The 15,909-nt window shown below is 39.4% G+C and overlaps 3 protein-coding genes across 5 annotated transcripts in view; 1 reads left to right on the forward strand and 2 right to left on the reverse strand.

Moving 5' to 3' along the window:
• Window positions 1-2,841: 2,841 nt before the first annotated feature.
• LOC146453113 (protein broad-minded-like) lies at window positions 2,842-5,996 on the reverse strand. Its single transcript, XM_085097047.1, has 2 exons — window positions 4,940-5,996; window positions 2,842-4,673 (listed from the first exon to the last, which is right to left on the reverse strand). The coding sequence occupies exons 1-2, from the start codon at window positions 5,042-5,044 to the stop codon at window positions 4,560-4,562; spliced, it is 219 nt and encodes a 72-aa protein (XP_084953173.1). The 5' UTR covers window positions 5,045-5,996; the 3' UTR covers window positions 2,842-4,559.
• Window positions 5,997-9,610: 3,614 nt separating this feature from the next.
• LOC146453114 (angiopoietin-related protein 7-like) lies at window positions 9,611-11,894 on the forward strand. Of its 2 annotated transcripts, none has more exons than XM_085097036.1 (3): window positions 9,611-9,961; window positions 10,754-11,131; window positions 11,380-11,894. In XM_085097036.1, the coding sequence occupies exons 1-3, from the start codon at window positions 9,694-9,696 to the stop codon at window positions 11,643-11,645; spliced, it is 912 nt and encodes a 303-aa protein (XP_084953162.1). In that variant the 5' UTR covers window positions 9,611-9,693; the 3' UTR covers window positions 11,646-11,894. The 2 variants fall into 2 exon arrangements, with proteins under 2 accessions (XP_084953162.1, XP_084953163.1); XM_085097037.1 differs by having other exon boundaries at window positions 9,611-9,955.
• A 2,094-nt stretch (window positions 11,895-13,988) lies between these two features.
• Window positions 13,989-15,909, reverse strand: part of LOC146453115 (protein broad-minded-like) — a 43,173-nt gene continuing 41,252 nt past the window's right edge. For both annotated transcript variants that reach the window (XM_085097033.1, XM_085097034.1), the window contains exon 37: window positions 13,989-15,691. In XM_085097033.1, the coding sequence (XP_084953159.1) occupies window positions 15,578-15,691 (114 nt within the window). In that variant the 3' untranslated portion in view covers window positions 13,989-15,577. The remainder of the gene's footprint in view (window positions 15,692-15,909) is intronic.

The raw sequence follows: 15,909 nt of genomic DNA on the forward strand, positions 1-15,909 counted from the left end.
CGCTCTGTATTTGAATCTTTCCGGCTTGGGTAAATCGTATTTATGGTCACGGTTGCTTAGATTTCGGCCAAGACAGATTTTGAGTCTATAATCTTTCTCTACGGAAAATGAGACCTCCTGACCTCTATTTTCTCTTTTAAAATTTCCATACTTCTTGACTCGCTCCACTCAACAACATTGTTATTTCGAAGCCTCCTTGAATTAATGGAGATCTTTTTTCGGCTTCGCTGAAATAACTTCTCCGGTAGATTAAGCACCTTGTGTTAATTTCCCCAATTTGAAATTTTACACCCGTTCTCGCGTTAATTTCCTTTACTGGGAAGTAATTTTTCCTTCTATTCGCGTTAATTCAAGTCGCGTTGATCAGTTCAAATACAATAAAAACCCGCATATAAGAACCTGCATTTTCCAAGTTAGCCTCAAAAGGTTCTCATATAATTGGTGTTTACTGGGAAACTAGGCTATTTAGGTTCTTTTAAAAACTGGTTCTTATTTTCCTAAGAAAAAATATTTTAGTTGATGGAAGAATGTTGGTACTGTCTATTGTTTGCATAAAATATGCATATAACAATGTCTAAATCCTGCCATGTAAATACTGCCATGTAAGTCCGCTGCTGTTTAATCTGCACTGGCTGCCGGTTAAATTTCGAATTGACTTTAAGATATTATTGTTGACGTATAAGGCTATCAATGGCTTAGCGCCTTTTTATCTAAAGGAACTTATTAATCTTAAAGAACCATGTAAATACAAGTTACGCTCCGACTGTGATGGACTGCTACTTAACACTGTGAAATTCAAGACCTTAACAACGTTAGGAGATCGATCTTTTGCTGTGGCTGCTCCTAAACTATGGAATTTGCTGCCCTATGCGATCAGGAGTAGCCCGTCTGTAGCATCTTTTAAACAGACACTCAAGACATTTTTATTTCAGAAAGCTTTTTTATAATTTTATATAGTTTCTAGTTTTACGTTTTTAAGCGCTGATGAAAATAGTCTTATTGATATCGGCGCTATATAAGTTTTATTATTATTATTATTATTATTATTATTATTATTATTATTATTATTATTAAATGACTGCAATCTAAACAAACACAACCCTACTTTAATTAAGTTATTTTATTTCTCTGAATGCCTTTATACCAATGAAACTTTTATGAATTCTAAGTTTTAAACGAACTCTATAAAATAAAAACCTGTTTTAAATTTTAGGCTAAAACAGTTTCTTATGTAAAGGGGATCTAAATATAATTCTCCGGCTAACAGGTTCTTAAAAATTAGGGTCTTTTGTGCAGCATCGGTTTTCACTGTACGCCAGCAACACAAGTGTTAATTTCCTATAATAAGATAGTACACATAAATTAAGAACTAAAAATACATGTCAAAGTGTATATGAAGTGAAAATAAGTTATAACTATTTGAAAAGCGTTTCAAAGAGAACAAGAACGGCATTTTCTTTCTTTACTTTCTTGTTTTCGAATATTTTCTCACATTATCACAAATCATCTCAGTGCAAAGACAAATCACAAAATCAATAATATCTCGGGAAGTATCCGAGTGATGCTGCTCTGGCACCACCAATGTCCGCCAGGTTAGAAACAAAATGACACCCATTTTGACGATCCCATGGCATTGCTCTCGGCCCCATTCCGGCACAAATTTATTTTTTACTTCATAGGCCGCTTCAAAAGAATTTTGACAAGGATGCTAAAAGTGTCAAAATCAATGTTTGTTTAAAGGAATGCTATAGGTGATGGGCATGAGTTGTTATCAGCCGCGACGGTCTTGCTGTGTGCCAAGATTCAAACTGACATCTTTCTCCTGTGGATCCTTTGTCGATGACTGCGTTATCAAAGTCAGTAACATGATCGAGTGTCCATTCGTGATTCGCAATGTTAGAGCCTTTAGCATATTTCATTGTGTTTTTGTCTTCTAGTTTTGAACGATCTTCCAACTCGGAACGTTAATAATTTTAATGTTTAAACAAATATTAATTTTTGACACTTTCAAACAAACATCACTTTTATCCGTCGAAGGTAGCAGACAGGCTACCGAAAGCTCAAAATCGTTTTCAAATCATTTTAACCAGAGACTGCTACTCTATGTTTGTTAAATTTCTTGGCTTTAAAAATGGTCCAGTTTTTGATGTGATGAAATTATAAAACTAACATTCTCTCTTACATTTCGAGCGGAGTTACACTTGTTCACAGTCGGCCAAAATCCCATTCATTCGCGGTAGATTTAGCTGTGTTTTGCCCCAACTCTTCTCACCCCAAACGAGATGGCGTCGGAAACTATGAAAAGGGTTCTCTACCTCCGAGAACAAAGTCTTCTGTTACCCTTGATAAGAAAAGCAGAGACCGATACAACGTAGAATTACGTTTTAGAGTGTACTTTATTTCGCCTGGCCAAACCAGCCTTCTTCAGGTACAATGAGAATTTGCATTGGGACATACGCTTATATTACAAGTATTTGCGCAATAGCGGAACTTAGTAAAACTAAAGTGATTGGCAGCATAAAAGATGAAGCGAAGCAAATGAAATAATAATAACAATAATAAAAAAAGGAAAAAAGCTGGTAAATTTCTTCGCGAATATTGAGGCCATGTGGAAGAAGTGTTCTGCTTTTTGAGATTAGAAAGGCTTCCCTGGCCTTACGGATTGAGTCTCGGTTAGAGAAGACTTTTTCTATGGGGAATAATGTTACACTGATGGTTCAAGTTATAGAGACTATGCACGTACATAACTCCTAATATCAACCTTCGTTTTCTCCTCACTGGTCTACAGAGATTTCTTATAGTACAGGTTGGGAGAATGTGCTTATATATCAGGAGACTGAATCTTCGTTGATCATTTTATTTATTCTCATGAACTGCATTTTTAATGAACTATTGATATTGTAGGGAGAATTAGGTGCTGATCACTAAAGGTTTTGCCCATAGATTCATAGTCCGTCCGTGGCGTTCAGATCCAGAGTCAACGCTTAAATGCATTAAATGCTCCAAGCTTTAATTCTGCAAGTGAAAGTTCCACATGATCGAGTTCACTTCCTGGTTAAATTTCAATAATTATTTCACGCCTTCTGGCTTGCAGCTATAAATATACTAATGCTCATGAATAAATAAGTTCAATGAAGTATTTAACAATACAATATTTACAGAAAGAATGGTATATACATAACATGCATCGTTGTTTTATAACCCTCCGTTATCTTCTCCACACTATTCCCATAAATAGATAAATTTTTCATCTCATTTCCTTCGAAACCTGTCACTACAGGCTTACCATTCGGTGGACTTTGCTTTTAACTGGTGATGTTAAGAGCAACTTAAACTGCTTAAGGTGATGCCCTAGAAATAAAAGTTGTCGTAAAAATTTTCTCAAACTCTCTGTGACTGTTTACTACTATGTACTATTTCAAAAAAAGGAATAAAAAAGATAGGTCATCGTGTCGACAAAAGAGCTACGATCCTCTCAAGTTAGCCAAAATTGCTTGCAATATTCACTTTCAAATGAGTCTATTTGATCTGTTCTTGCCATGTCTGGTGTTAACAGAAATTATACAGATAAAAGAGAGCTTAGAAAAACGTTACACATACAATGTATGGAGCACAAGCAGCAAATTTCGTGGCAGGGAAGTAAAATGTGAAGCAGTATTGATCGACAACGTTTCTTATGTACATGTTCTCCTATTTTATACCCGCGAATGGTGGGCAAGCCTTTAGTTCTGGCGATGACTCATTTTTTCTGTCGTCACGTCAATTTTTTCTAAAAGAAATTAAACATAAAGTGGATAATAGCTAGCTGACTTAAGAAAACGAGAAAAGAAAAGGTACGCAACGGTGCTCGTTTAGGAGAAAATAACCAATAACCATTAAGTATTTGGCTGAGCTTGACATCAAGGAAAAAGTCATGTTTTCAACGTGCGCGCGCTAATGACGAACGGAACAATGCGCAGTAATAATGCGGCATGCAATTCAATGGAATCACCAAGAATGAAATAAAAGCTGAATTTGACTGACTATAAATAATGTAAACTTTCTCAAAGTCCGTTTTCTTGGCGTCAAGCGACTCCATCGCTAATTGCTCACTTTCGACGCCATAATATAAGAAGTCGACTTGTGGTAAGTTTAACTCTCATGCTGAAACCAAACCTTCGATTTTCTGTACAGTGTCCAATGTACATGGGATTAATTAAGGACATTCATGCGAAAATGTTCTTCAGAACAAATTTCTTGACTAATCAGTCTAGCAGTTTAAAACGCTCTGTAATGGTCGGGCATTTGCGTGCACAATGTCCCCTTTCTGTCCGAAATGCAGCAAATGAGATTGTTCCAAAATTACTGTCAGCGCCCCTACCCCTTCCCGTCTCAACAGAATAACGTATTGAATGCTTGTGCGCATGTCGGATGAATTGTTGAACTAGGTTTTGTTTCTGATATTCCTTCATGGAAGTGAGTTGTTCTTCCTTCCTTTATCCCAGACTTAACACGTTCTGCCGCCATCTTCCTGGTGTGGTCGTTCTTACTGCGTGGATGCCTGCGACGAAGACACCGCGTTAGGGTTTGGTGATATTCTGTAGGTCAGATAAGATTGTGGGACGATACCGAGCTTCTAATTCCTGCATGAACGACAGCTCCTCGGCAACTTTGAAACTTGGGATTGGATTTTCCTAAAGTGAAAATAAATGGAAAGCAAAATAAACAAGCAAACAAATAAATGAGGGTTTCAACCTCGAGCTAATGGTTAGCTTTCAAAAATTGGTGTTCGAGTGTAGGTGTGGCACAGCAACAACAGTCGAGTTGGTTTTGGACCCGCAGCCACACTACGGAGCCAAAGGTACGTGCCCTCCCGCTCGGCTTGTAGACGTCCCCTTTGCCTTGTTCACTGCAAAGAGACAGTCGCATGTTAAGTTTAACGCTAGACTTAAGCACTCACCTTCAGAAAGATAAGAAGCTGTTGCTGTTGGGTCTTACGTAAAATATCCTGTTGCAGATGCCGGAGGATTGCTATGCAAAAGTAAACCTGAAACAGACATTGCATAAAGTAAATATCGGGCCAAACGAAGACGAACGTCGAAGGGAATTGTACCAAGTTCAAATTCTTTCAGATTCCCCGAGAGTAAATGTGGGCGTAGGAGGGTTAAGGCCAAACTAACGCCAGAGTTTGAGCTTATGCCCATACTATTCAAAGTTTGTGCAGATTTAAACTCTGGTGGGTAGTACAAAGATCGCAGGGAGTACAAAATAATTCTAGGCTCAACGAGAGCGATTGTTTGAACTGTGTTATTTCAAATGGAAATTTGTTCAGATTCAACTCTCCTTGGACCCACAAGAGTTGCCGAGAGCGCATACGAGTTTCAGATCAATTGAGAGCAGGTGTTTGAATGCTTGTCGACCGTAGGAGTCTCTCACTCCTCTGCAGTCTACAACAAGCAAGGCAACTTTGGTGCGACTAAGGCCCTGATCAGACTTGGTTCCGTGCAGGGGTCCTGTGCCCGGTTACTAAAAAGGATGTTGTTCAGACTCCTTGGTGCCCAAGGAGCAATCGTGTTCTCGTTCGTCAATTTAGCGCCCATCATTCTGTTAACTGTATCGTAGGGAGGCATAAAAAAGGGTGACAAAATCGTGTTCAAACTATAACAAGTTTCTTTGCTTACGGATAGCCAGGATGCAAGTGGATTGCAACTTAAAAAAAAAAGAAAAGAAAAGGACCATAAATTTTTTTAAAAGTTCTTCCCTTGTGTCTTGGAAAAATCGCTGAAAACTGATAAGGGTTTGCCCCCATCCCTTGGACAAAATCACTAGATCTCTTTATGGATATGAATATATGAAATTCATATATTTGAACTGCGGATGAAAGAATAAATGAGAGACCACCGCAGTCGTGTACGCAACTTAATCAATGGCGAAAAGAAAGCCTGAAAAAAATTCAGGCTTGAACGGGATTCGAACCCATGACCTCTGTGATACTGGTGCAGTGCTCTACTGACCAACTGAGCTATCAAACCAACTGGGAGCTGGTCATATCGTGAGTTCGTATATAGCCGTAAAGGATGAATAAATAAATGTAAATATTTGAAACATATATTTGAACTGCGGATGAAAGATCAAATAGAAGAAAGATCCTCGCAGTTACTACGCAACTTAAGCAGTTGCGAAAAGAAAGCCTGAAGGAATTCAGGCTTGAACGGGATTCGAACCCATGACTTCTGCGACGCCGGTGCAGTGCTCTACCAACTGAGCTATCAAGCCATCTGGGAGCTGGTCATATCGTGAGTTCGTAATGTACTCGTAGAGGTATGATATGAATATATGAAATTCGCAGCTGCTTAAGTTGCGTAGACAATTGCAATGGCCCTTTCTTTTAACTTTATCACAGTCTTGACAAGAAAAATGTAAAAATGTGGCCGCACCTGATAATCAATGCCCATGGTAAGGCAGGTGCAGATATATAGACAGATCTCCTCCCAATCAAGATAGTTCCAGAAGCATTGTCGTAACCAGTGCTGACAGATCTAAAAGAGAATTATACGAAAAGAAAAACAGTAAATAATTGAGATGGGTTTGGGATACAAGTTGCAATTACATTGTAACAGCTCGACGACAGTAGACCACAAAATGACGTCATAAAATGTTCAAAACACGAGCCGCAGACGAGCGCTTTCACTGCCAAATTTTGAACATTTTCCGAACGGTGTATAAGAGTACCATATCCCTGAGACCATACAAAACTGCCGCCCATTTGGTTTTTACTTAACATGGAAAAAGTACCAGCGGAATTGGCTTTATTTTTCTTTGAGAAAGCGCGCGCGTTACATCTGACGCCATTTTGATTGTCTGTATTCTTATCTGCTTATAGACAGTAGCGACGAGCCAATCAGCGCGCGAGAATTTTGACAGTTATTGTAAAAATCGCAAATGACACTAATGCAACAAAAGAAATGTTTTGTATTGTTTCATTTTTAATGTTTTTCTAAACACGACCCCACGAGAGCATCGCTTTAACCCTCATCGTGTATAAATAAAAATTATTATATTGTATTGTTGTATACGAAGAGTAACAATGCGAAACCGTCCAAGGCTTAAAACTGAAAGAAAGACTATCGATATTTTTATTTGTAAAATACTGCGAAAAAAAGTGCTTACTAGCTTTCACTTAATTGCTGACCCTTCACAATTCCTTTCACGGACTCAAAAGTTGGAACCACCTTACAGAACACAACAGGCCACAAAACGGCAAAACGCCGCTGAACAGGTTTCACTTAATGGTCACACTTTAGGATTTCATCCACCGACTCAAAACTTAGAACCACTTTCTACAGCAAAATTAACAGCGCCACGGGAAAATACTGCTGAAATGTTCAGTAGTTGGACTTCAGTGTTTATCAGACATTTAACTTCATTAGCCACAATTCAGAATTTCAACCACAGACTTACAAAAGGGACTGAAACGGCTGATCCTTTGTCGCTCAATCTCGCTATACGCCCACAAACTGAAAAATCGAGGTTTTGTGACCGACATGTTTTTAGGGAGTTTAAAAACGGAAAATATTTTCCGAAATGTATTGTCATTAGCTAATGTGTTTTCTATGAGTATTTAGATGATCGCTTGTCCAGTTTGGCAAACACAATACATTGTGTCAGCGCAGTTGTTTCGGGGGCAATTTTAATTTAAGTAAAGAAATTTGGGGGGTGGGGGGAGGGGACCCCCGAATTATTTTCAGAAGAGCCACGGGAAGGAGGTAGATGGTTGGGTGGTTACTGCATCCAAACAAACTCGGTATAAAGTACAACTTTCACCTATTCCCAAAAGAAAATTACAGCCAGCCGCAGTAATTGTCTTTTCACCCTCACTGAGCTGAGCGCGCAAAGTACAGGAAATGTAGGCCACTTTCAAAGTACAGCGACAGATAATTATTCCCCTTTCCCCTCCCCCAACCACTACGATGACATACAATGTCAGAATGCAAATATTCTAGACTAAACAATTCTGGTTAATTAAGCAATATTTATATTTGAACGCGAAAAAACACTCGCGGAAGTTAAACGCCTCATCACCGTGTTTCCGAAACGACTAGCCTAAGCCAGCAGCCGAAAATTTGAAAATTGACAGTCAAGAACGCATGGGAATTAAGTGGCTTGAAAAGTGCAGTTTTACCACACTTGTCGACTGGCAAATCCGCCGGTGTATTCGCATCAGTTGATTCAGCATGAATTTCCAATCGCACGGTAAGTGAAGACAGATAAGTGAAAAAATCTCTGAAAAAACCTGGCCATAAAGCAGTAAGAAAAAGATTTTTGATGATTAGTTTCTTGGCCTATAATGTATTTTGATATGGGCAAGACCTAGAGTCAAGTGAAACAAATGGTCAATAACTGCTCACAGGTTGATTTTATCTACTATAAACAATCTCTCGGTTCCGTGAATATTTAACAATTGTTAAATTAATATTCTACGAGCGCGAGTTGGATATGACCAGATAATTTATAGCCAAGTGGAATAATTGTTTTACTAAAAACAACGAAGAAATATTGCTAGATCTGCTGATTTCGCTTTGCAAGAACAACCAGAAGACAGTTTAATGGTCGGTATTTAATTTCTCAGGCATGGTACAATGGCTCATATACCATGGCCGCTAAGCCAATCAAATCCATGATCCAGTTTTTAATAAATCCTATTATTTTCCACTTTCATTGCGGCTTGATCTTTCAAAACAACGTGATTTTTTTATCAAACGCCGATTAATTTCAAGATTACTTGCCTACGATCACGGAGTCAATCGAGCGTGGCATTACATCCAATGCGACAAACATCTCTCAAAAAAAAAAAAGAAAGAAAAAGAATTTCCAGTTTGAAAATTGTCGGAAATTTTCAGCTACATAGCCAAGTGTGTATAATCTTCAGTAAAATAAAAGTTTCCATTACAGTCTGCCTCGTCTGTGTTCCCTTTGCGTTTTCGATCGACTGTTCATTATCATGCGTTTACGTATTATTTAATTGTTTTATGTTTTGAAATTTTTAGAACGAGAGCTCAGAAATTATAAGATCAATATGAATGCCTGGTGTTTTACTCAACTTCGCAACATGTCTTCCAAGTGATCGAGGGGGCATGAGAGAAAAGACGCGTCGAAAACCTTGATGTTTGAACAAGATACGTGTCCTCACTGTAGCCTGGTAAGATAAGGAATGATATTTTTTATTCCATTTTAATTTATTTCGCCTTGAGAGAAAGGTGGTAAACGACCAAGCGTATACAAATCGATCACATATAAGAACGAACGAATTTCAAAAATTATCCGCCAATTTATGGTTGTATTTTTTCTTGTGAGTTGTTTGCTTAAAATTACGAGAAATTAAGGTTGATCTCTCTTGGCAAATAAATTAATTTTTTGATACGGAAGGAGCTGCTTCTTACCAGATCAATTTTGTCTAGTTTCGCCAGAGTCGAAATAAAGAATCGACGAGTTCATCTATACACGTGTGTTTTACACATTTCTTAATTTGAGCTCAAAGAGTTCGGAAAAAATTATACATCGTCCCACCAGCGTCACATTATGCTAAACAACTTCAAAAATAGCCGCAAAGAAACCTGCACAGACGCAAACAGCATTTGCAAATCACAAGATGTGATAATCAGTCCTCATCATTTGGTTGTAGGGAGCAGTAAGTAGCCAGCAAGTGAGCTGAACATGGCTAAGCCTCGTTCGCTATTGACTCTGGCTTATATCCTTCTTTTTGTACCTTTACTGAGCGCTGCTAACTCAAGCTCCAACAACTCCGGTGTTTCTCACAGCGATAAAACCAAAGGAAGCCCCCATAACGTGTATAACACTTACAACACCTTCTGCGCAGGGCCGAGCAAGAAGATCGAAGCGCTGCTTCATGGCGTTAAGAAGGAGCTGAGCGAGATGAGGGAGGAAATTAAATCTTTGAGAGGGAACAAAACGACTGGTGAAGGTATTTCTAAAACTTTGCCCCTCAACTGCCGTTGAACTCATCTTCAAGTTCATCCAAGTGTTAAAAAATAATCAAAATGTTTAAAGAAGGCGATTTTTGGTCGACAATTTTCAGAATTTTCTCCCGAAAGCGGACAAAGATTAAATCAAGAACAAACTGCGAAATTTCGTTTTGAAAAGCATAAAAAATAGACAACACCAATTCCAACTACTCCTCAGTAGCTTCCTTATTAAAGACAACACTAGAGGATTTCATCCACAGACCCAAAAAGTAGAACCGCATTGTGCAGAATAATAAACAGCACCACAGGAAAGCACTGCTTCAATGGTTTCATTTGAATTGACACACTTAAGGATTTCATCCACAGACTCAAAGGGTTGAACTACCGTACACAGCATAATAGACAGCACCGCAGGAAAGTACTACTCAGTAGTTTTCATTTGAATGGTCACACTTTACGATTTCATCCATGGTCTCAAAAGTTGGAACCCTCTTGTGCAGCATAATAAACAGCACCACAGGAAAGTACTGCTCAGTATAACTTTCATTTGAATGGACACACTTCAGACTACGACGCTAGCAATACCTGGTATAGCATAATAGATAGCACCGCCAGAAAGTAAAGCTCAGAAAATAACAATCGAATCGTCTCACTTTGGCGTTTTATCGACGGACTGAAAAGTTGGTCAATGCTACACACGAGCGAACGTTTCACTTTGTGAAAAGGTTAAGTAAGGATTTTAATTTTCCTTCTTCTCAGACAACTTCAAAATCTTTATTTTGTATTCGCAGTTTACAAGAACTGTGCTGAGCTCTTCAAAGCTGGACACCGAATCAGCGGTGTTTACACCATCAACCCTGACAATGGCGGTGCCTTTGATGTGTACTGTGACCAAACAGCAGCCGGTGGGGGGTGGACTGTGTTCCAGAAGAGACTGGAGGGTTCGGTTGATTTCTACCGCGGCTGGGAAGACTACAAACAAGGCTTCGGAAATCTGAATGGTGAATTTTGGCTTGGACTGGACAAGATTCATCGCCTGACAAAAGATCGAAGTAGGCTTCGAGTGGATCTTGAAGACACGGCCGGGAAGACAGCTTACGCTGAGTACGATGTCTTTGGTGTTTCCAGTGAGAGAAGCAAATACAGGCTGAGTCTGGGAACATACTCGGGTTAGTCACGGGCCATGCTGAGTCATGGTCTAAGCGCGTTTTAGCGTGTCTTCCATACGTAAACGGTAGTTTAATGACTTGTTATTAAAAAATCTTCTGTCGATGACTTAGTGTGATGAAAACGGGATGTATGTAATAACAGCATTGCAACTGAATTTAGCCCTTGCAATTGACACTAAAATTTGAGGATTCCGTGTTTTTATACCAGTGTGTTGCTTATATCTGCTCTTATGCTTGACTTTGTGTAGGGACGGCAGGTGACTCGCTTTCATACCATCGTGGCATGGCCTTCTCAACTAAAGATCGAGACAACGACCTCTCCGGCAGTAATAACTGCGCCACACGATGCAAGGGCGCGTGGTGGTACAACGCCTGTCTTCGTTCCAATCTGAACGGTCTCTATCATCACGGAAAACACTCCACTTCCTGGGAAGGGGTGAACTGGCAAGCATGGAAGGGCGCTAACTACTCCGTTAAACGAGCCGAGATGAAAACAAGGCCAGTCAAGACCTAGATCGAACTGATTGTTCTTGTACTCTTTTTTGTCCGTTCTTTAAATTACATGGCATAAGTTGCTTGATTCGCTGTGTAAAACCTTTTCGATAAAATGCCCTCCAAATCTAAATTCTTAAAAATAGATGTAGCGATTTGCTGATGTCATTAGATCTAAATGTGAAGGGTAATATTGCTGGTTTACCTCGACAATCCACGTCATTGTATTACTTTATTTGGGGATATAATAAAAATGGTGATGGTATTCAAACTACTTGTCTGTCATTCGCTGGTCACATTTGCCTCCTTCACTGGAATACAGATCCGTCGAACCGTTTTCTTTAGCTTGATGTAATATATCAAACACGAGGAAGGGTGTTTCATCAGATATCCAAACACCGAGAAGTAGGTTGGAAAACCGAGGCGCAGCCGAGTTTTTTTAAACGACTTCGAGGTGTTTGGATATCTGATGAAACACGCTTTCGAGTGTTTGATATGGCTTCTCAAATGATCAATAATTCTTGGAGAAATTCAAGGCTAAAGTTGGCAAAATTTTATGGTAATTAGGATCACATATCCAAACCACGGTCAAGGTAGTGATTTTCTTTGTTTTCTCTTGATGAATTATTAATGAGTTTGAGAACGATCCGTAATCCGCATGACACAAGTTTGTGGTCACAGGCTCTCGTTATCACAATCAAACAAGGAATAAAGTTGACCCCACTCACCTGTGATGGAGTGTAGCCAGACATCCTAAAGGCTGAATATACAAGAGGCACCTCAGCCTAAAAGGAGGAAACGAAAACAGTTTTCAAATATAAACATCAGGCAGCACGTGCGGCCATTTTGTTCAGTTTAGAAGAGCTTTGTCCCTTTGTTCTTTAACTTATATAAAATCTTAGGACCACAATATTTCACCTTCAAGTGCCAACATCTTTCGACCTTCGTTCATTCTTTTGGTCATTCTCCCATCCAACAGTAATAGCGTTTAGAGCCGTTTCCATACCCACCTCAAATCACAAAAAGGGAAAGGTGATTGCGTTGTAAAGTTGCCAAACGCACCTCATCTCGCCAGGTGGCCAAATAAGACCTCAGTTTGCCTAGACTACTATTTGTGGCCAAATAACATTTAGGCAATGTTAAAGCTGAGCCAGGGGCTGTTTAGCGGCTCATGTGTGATATCTCTGGGAGTGCTGCTTTGCCAAGCTCATCTCTGGCGATGAGTTTAAAGAAAAAGTTGTCATCCTTCTCCTATTTTCGTCTTTCGTTCGTTAACCTACCACAGCCTGACCTGAGGTTGTGTTATGAATTTTCCACTCCAGTGGAAGACTTGGAAATCATTGCCATTGTTTCTAGGCGAAAGATCGCCGGTAAGTCAAGTTTTTTGAGTCGGCTACTCAGGGTTTGAGCCAGAGCGCGAAACTGCGACATTGTCGCGCTTCCGTGACGATTTGTTCCTTAAAATTCGGCGGCTGCGCCAAAAATGTCCTCTACAATAAAAATTTCCATCACTTTTATCCGTCGAAGTTAGCAGACAGGCTACCGAAAGCTCAAAATCTTTTTCAAATCATTTTAACCAGAGACTGCTACTCTATGTTTGTTAAATTTCTTGGCTTTAAAAATGGTCCAGTTTTTGATGTGATGAAATTATAAAACTAAGATTCTCTCTCTCATTTCGAGCTGAGTTACACTTGTTCACAGTCGGCCAAAATCCCATTTATTCGCTGTAGATTTAGCTGTGTTTTGCCCCAACTCTTCTCACCCCAAACAAGATGGCGTCGGAATAAACTAAGAAAAGGGTCCTCTACCTCCGAGAACAAGTAGTTTTCTGTTACACTGATGGTTCAAGTTATGGAGACTATACAGTCGTACGTAACTCCCAATATCAACCTTCGTTTTTTCCTCACTGGTCTACAGAGATTTCTTATAGTACAGGTTGGGAGAATGTGCTTATATATCAGAAGACTGAATCTTTGTTGATCATTTTCTTTATTCTCGTGACTTGAATGTTTAATGAAGTTTTGATTTTGTAGGGAGAAATTAGGTGCTGATTGCCACTAACTTAACCAACAGGACCCAGTTTTTCAAAGAGCGGATAACTTTATCCAGTGGATAAGTTGCTATCCAGCGGATAAAATGTACTCGAACAAAAGCTTTTGGCAAGTTTTCCACACAATCCCATATTTAAATTAGACAGATGCTTCTACTTTATACACAAAATATAGGGCTGTATAAGGAAATTCTGGCACATATTTTATCTGCCGTACAGCTTCCTAGCCAGTGAATAAAATTATTCGCTCTTTGAACAACTGGGGCCAGATTCATAGTCCGTCTGTGGTGTTCAGATCCAGAGTCAACGCTTAAATGCATTAAATGCTCCAAGCTTTAATTCTGAAGGTGAAAGTTCCACATGATCGAGTTCACTTCCTGGTTAAATTTCCATAATTATTTCAAGCCTTCTGGCTTGCAGCTATAAATATACTTATGCTCATGAATAAATAAGTTCAAGGAAGTATTTAACTATACAATATTTACAGAGAGAATGGTATCTACATAACATGCATCGCTGTTTTATAACTCTCCGTTATCTTCTCCACACTATTCCCATAAATAGGTAAATTGTCCATCTCATTTCCTTCGAAACCTGTCACTACAGGCTTACCATTCTTTGGACTTTGCTTGTGATGTTTAGAGCAACTTAAACTGCCCTCGAAATAAAAGTTGTCGTAAAAATTTTCTCAAACTCTCGGTGATTGTTTACTACTCTGTACTATTTCACAAAAAAAGGAATAAAAAAGATAGGTCATCCTGTCGACAAAAGAGCTACGATCCTCTCAAGTTAGCCCAAATTGCTTGCAACATTCACTTTCAAGTGAGTCTATTTGAGCTGTTCTTGCCATGTCTGGTGGTAACAGAAATTGTACAGATAAAAGACAGCGTAGAAAAACGTTACACATACAATGTATGGAGCACAAACAACAAATTTCGTGGTAGGGAAGAAAAATGTGAAGCAGTATTGATCGAAACCGTTTCTTGTGTACATGTCCTCAGTATCACTATTTTATACCCGCGAATGATAGGCGTGCCTTTTATTTCTGGCCATGACTCATTTTTCTGTCGTCACGTCAATTTTTTCTAAAAGACATTAAACAAAAAGTGGATAATAGCTAGCTGACTTAAGAAAAAAGAAAAGAAAAGATACGCAACGGTGCTCGTTTAGGAGAAAAAAACCAATAACCATTTAGTATTTGGCCGACCTTGACATCAAGGAAAAAGTCATGTTTTCAACGTGCGCGCGCTAATGACGAACGGAATTATGCGCAGTAATAATGCGCCATGCAATTCAATGGAATCACCAAGAATGAAATAAAAGCTGAATTTGACTGACTATAAATAATGTAAACTTTCTCAAAGTCCGTTTTCTTGGCGTCAAGCGACTTCATCGCTAATTGCTCACTTTGGACGCCATAATAAAGGAAGTCGACTTGTGGTCAGTTTAACTCTCATGCTGAAACCAAACCTACACGTTTCTTTTTTTTACGAATGTCGCGCACAACATGTCCAATGTCCAATGTACAGTGTCCAATGTACATGGGATTAATTAACATTTATGCGATAATCTTCTACAAAACAGATTCTTTTCCTGTTAATCTAGCAGTTTAAAACGCTCTGTACTGAGGCGTTTGCGTGCACAATGTCCACGTTCTGACCGAAATGCAGCAAATGAGATTGTTCCAAAATTACTGTCAGCGCCCCTACCCCTTCCCGTCTCAACAGAATAACGTATTGAATGCTTGTGCGCATGTCGGATGAATTTTCGAACTAGGTTTTGTTTCTGATATTCCTTCATGGAAGTGAGCTGTTCTTCCTTCCTTCACCCCAGACTTAACACGCTCCGCCGCCATATCCCTCGTGTGGTCGTTCTTACTGCGTGGATGCTTGCGACGAGACACGTTAGGGTTTGGTGATATTCTGTAGGTCGGATAAGATTGTGGGCCGATACCGAGCTTCTAATTCCTGCATGAACGACAACTGTTCGGCAACTTTGAAACTTGGGATGGGATTTTCCTAAAGTGAAGATAAATGGAAAGGAAAATAAACAAGCAAACAAATAAATGAGGGTTTCAACCACTAGCTAATGGTTAGCTTTCAAAAATTGGTGTTCGAGTGAAGGTGTGGCTCAGCAACAACAGTCGAGTTGGTTTTGGACCCGCAGCCAGACAACAGAGCCAAACGCTAAGGCGTCAAGCACAGAACGGACAGCTTCCTTGACAGGGAGAGGGAGA

The sequence above is a fragment of the Pavona decussata genome, unplaced genomic scaffold (genome assembly GCF_977016875.1).
Source record: "Pavona decussata unplaced genomic scaffold, jaPavDecu1.1 SCAFFOLD_353, whole genome shotgun sequence".
Classification (NCBI taxonomy): Eukaryota; Metazoa; Cnidaria; class Anthozoa; order Scleractinia; family Agariciidae; genus Pavona; species Pavona decussata.

Excerpts from the sequence above, each read along its gene's own strand:
- LOC146453113 (XM_085097047.1), bottom strand. The coding sequence starts at position 5,044 with ATGCAATGTCTGTTTCAGGTTTACTTTTGCATAGCAATCCTCCGGCAT. Across the intron at positions 4,674-4,939 it reads AGCTTCTTATCTTTCTGAAG|GAAAATCCAATCCCAAGTTT; the intron begins GTGAGTGCTTAA and ends TTTTCACTTTAG.
- LOC146453114 (XM_085097036.1), top strand. The coding sequence starts at position 9,694 with ATGGCTAAGCCTCGTTCGCTATTGACTCTGGCTTATATCCTTCTTTTT. Across the intron at positions 9,962-10,753 it reads GAACAAAACGACTGGTGAAG|TTTACAAGAACTGTGCTGAG; the intron begins GTATTTCTAAAA and ends TTGTATTCGCAG. Across the intron at positions 11,132-11,379 it reads GAGTCTGGGAACATACTCGG|GGACGGCAGGTGACTCGCTT; the intron begins GTTAGTCACGGG and ends GACTTTGTGTAG.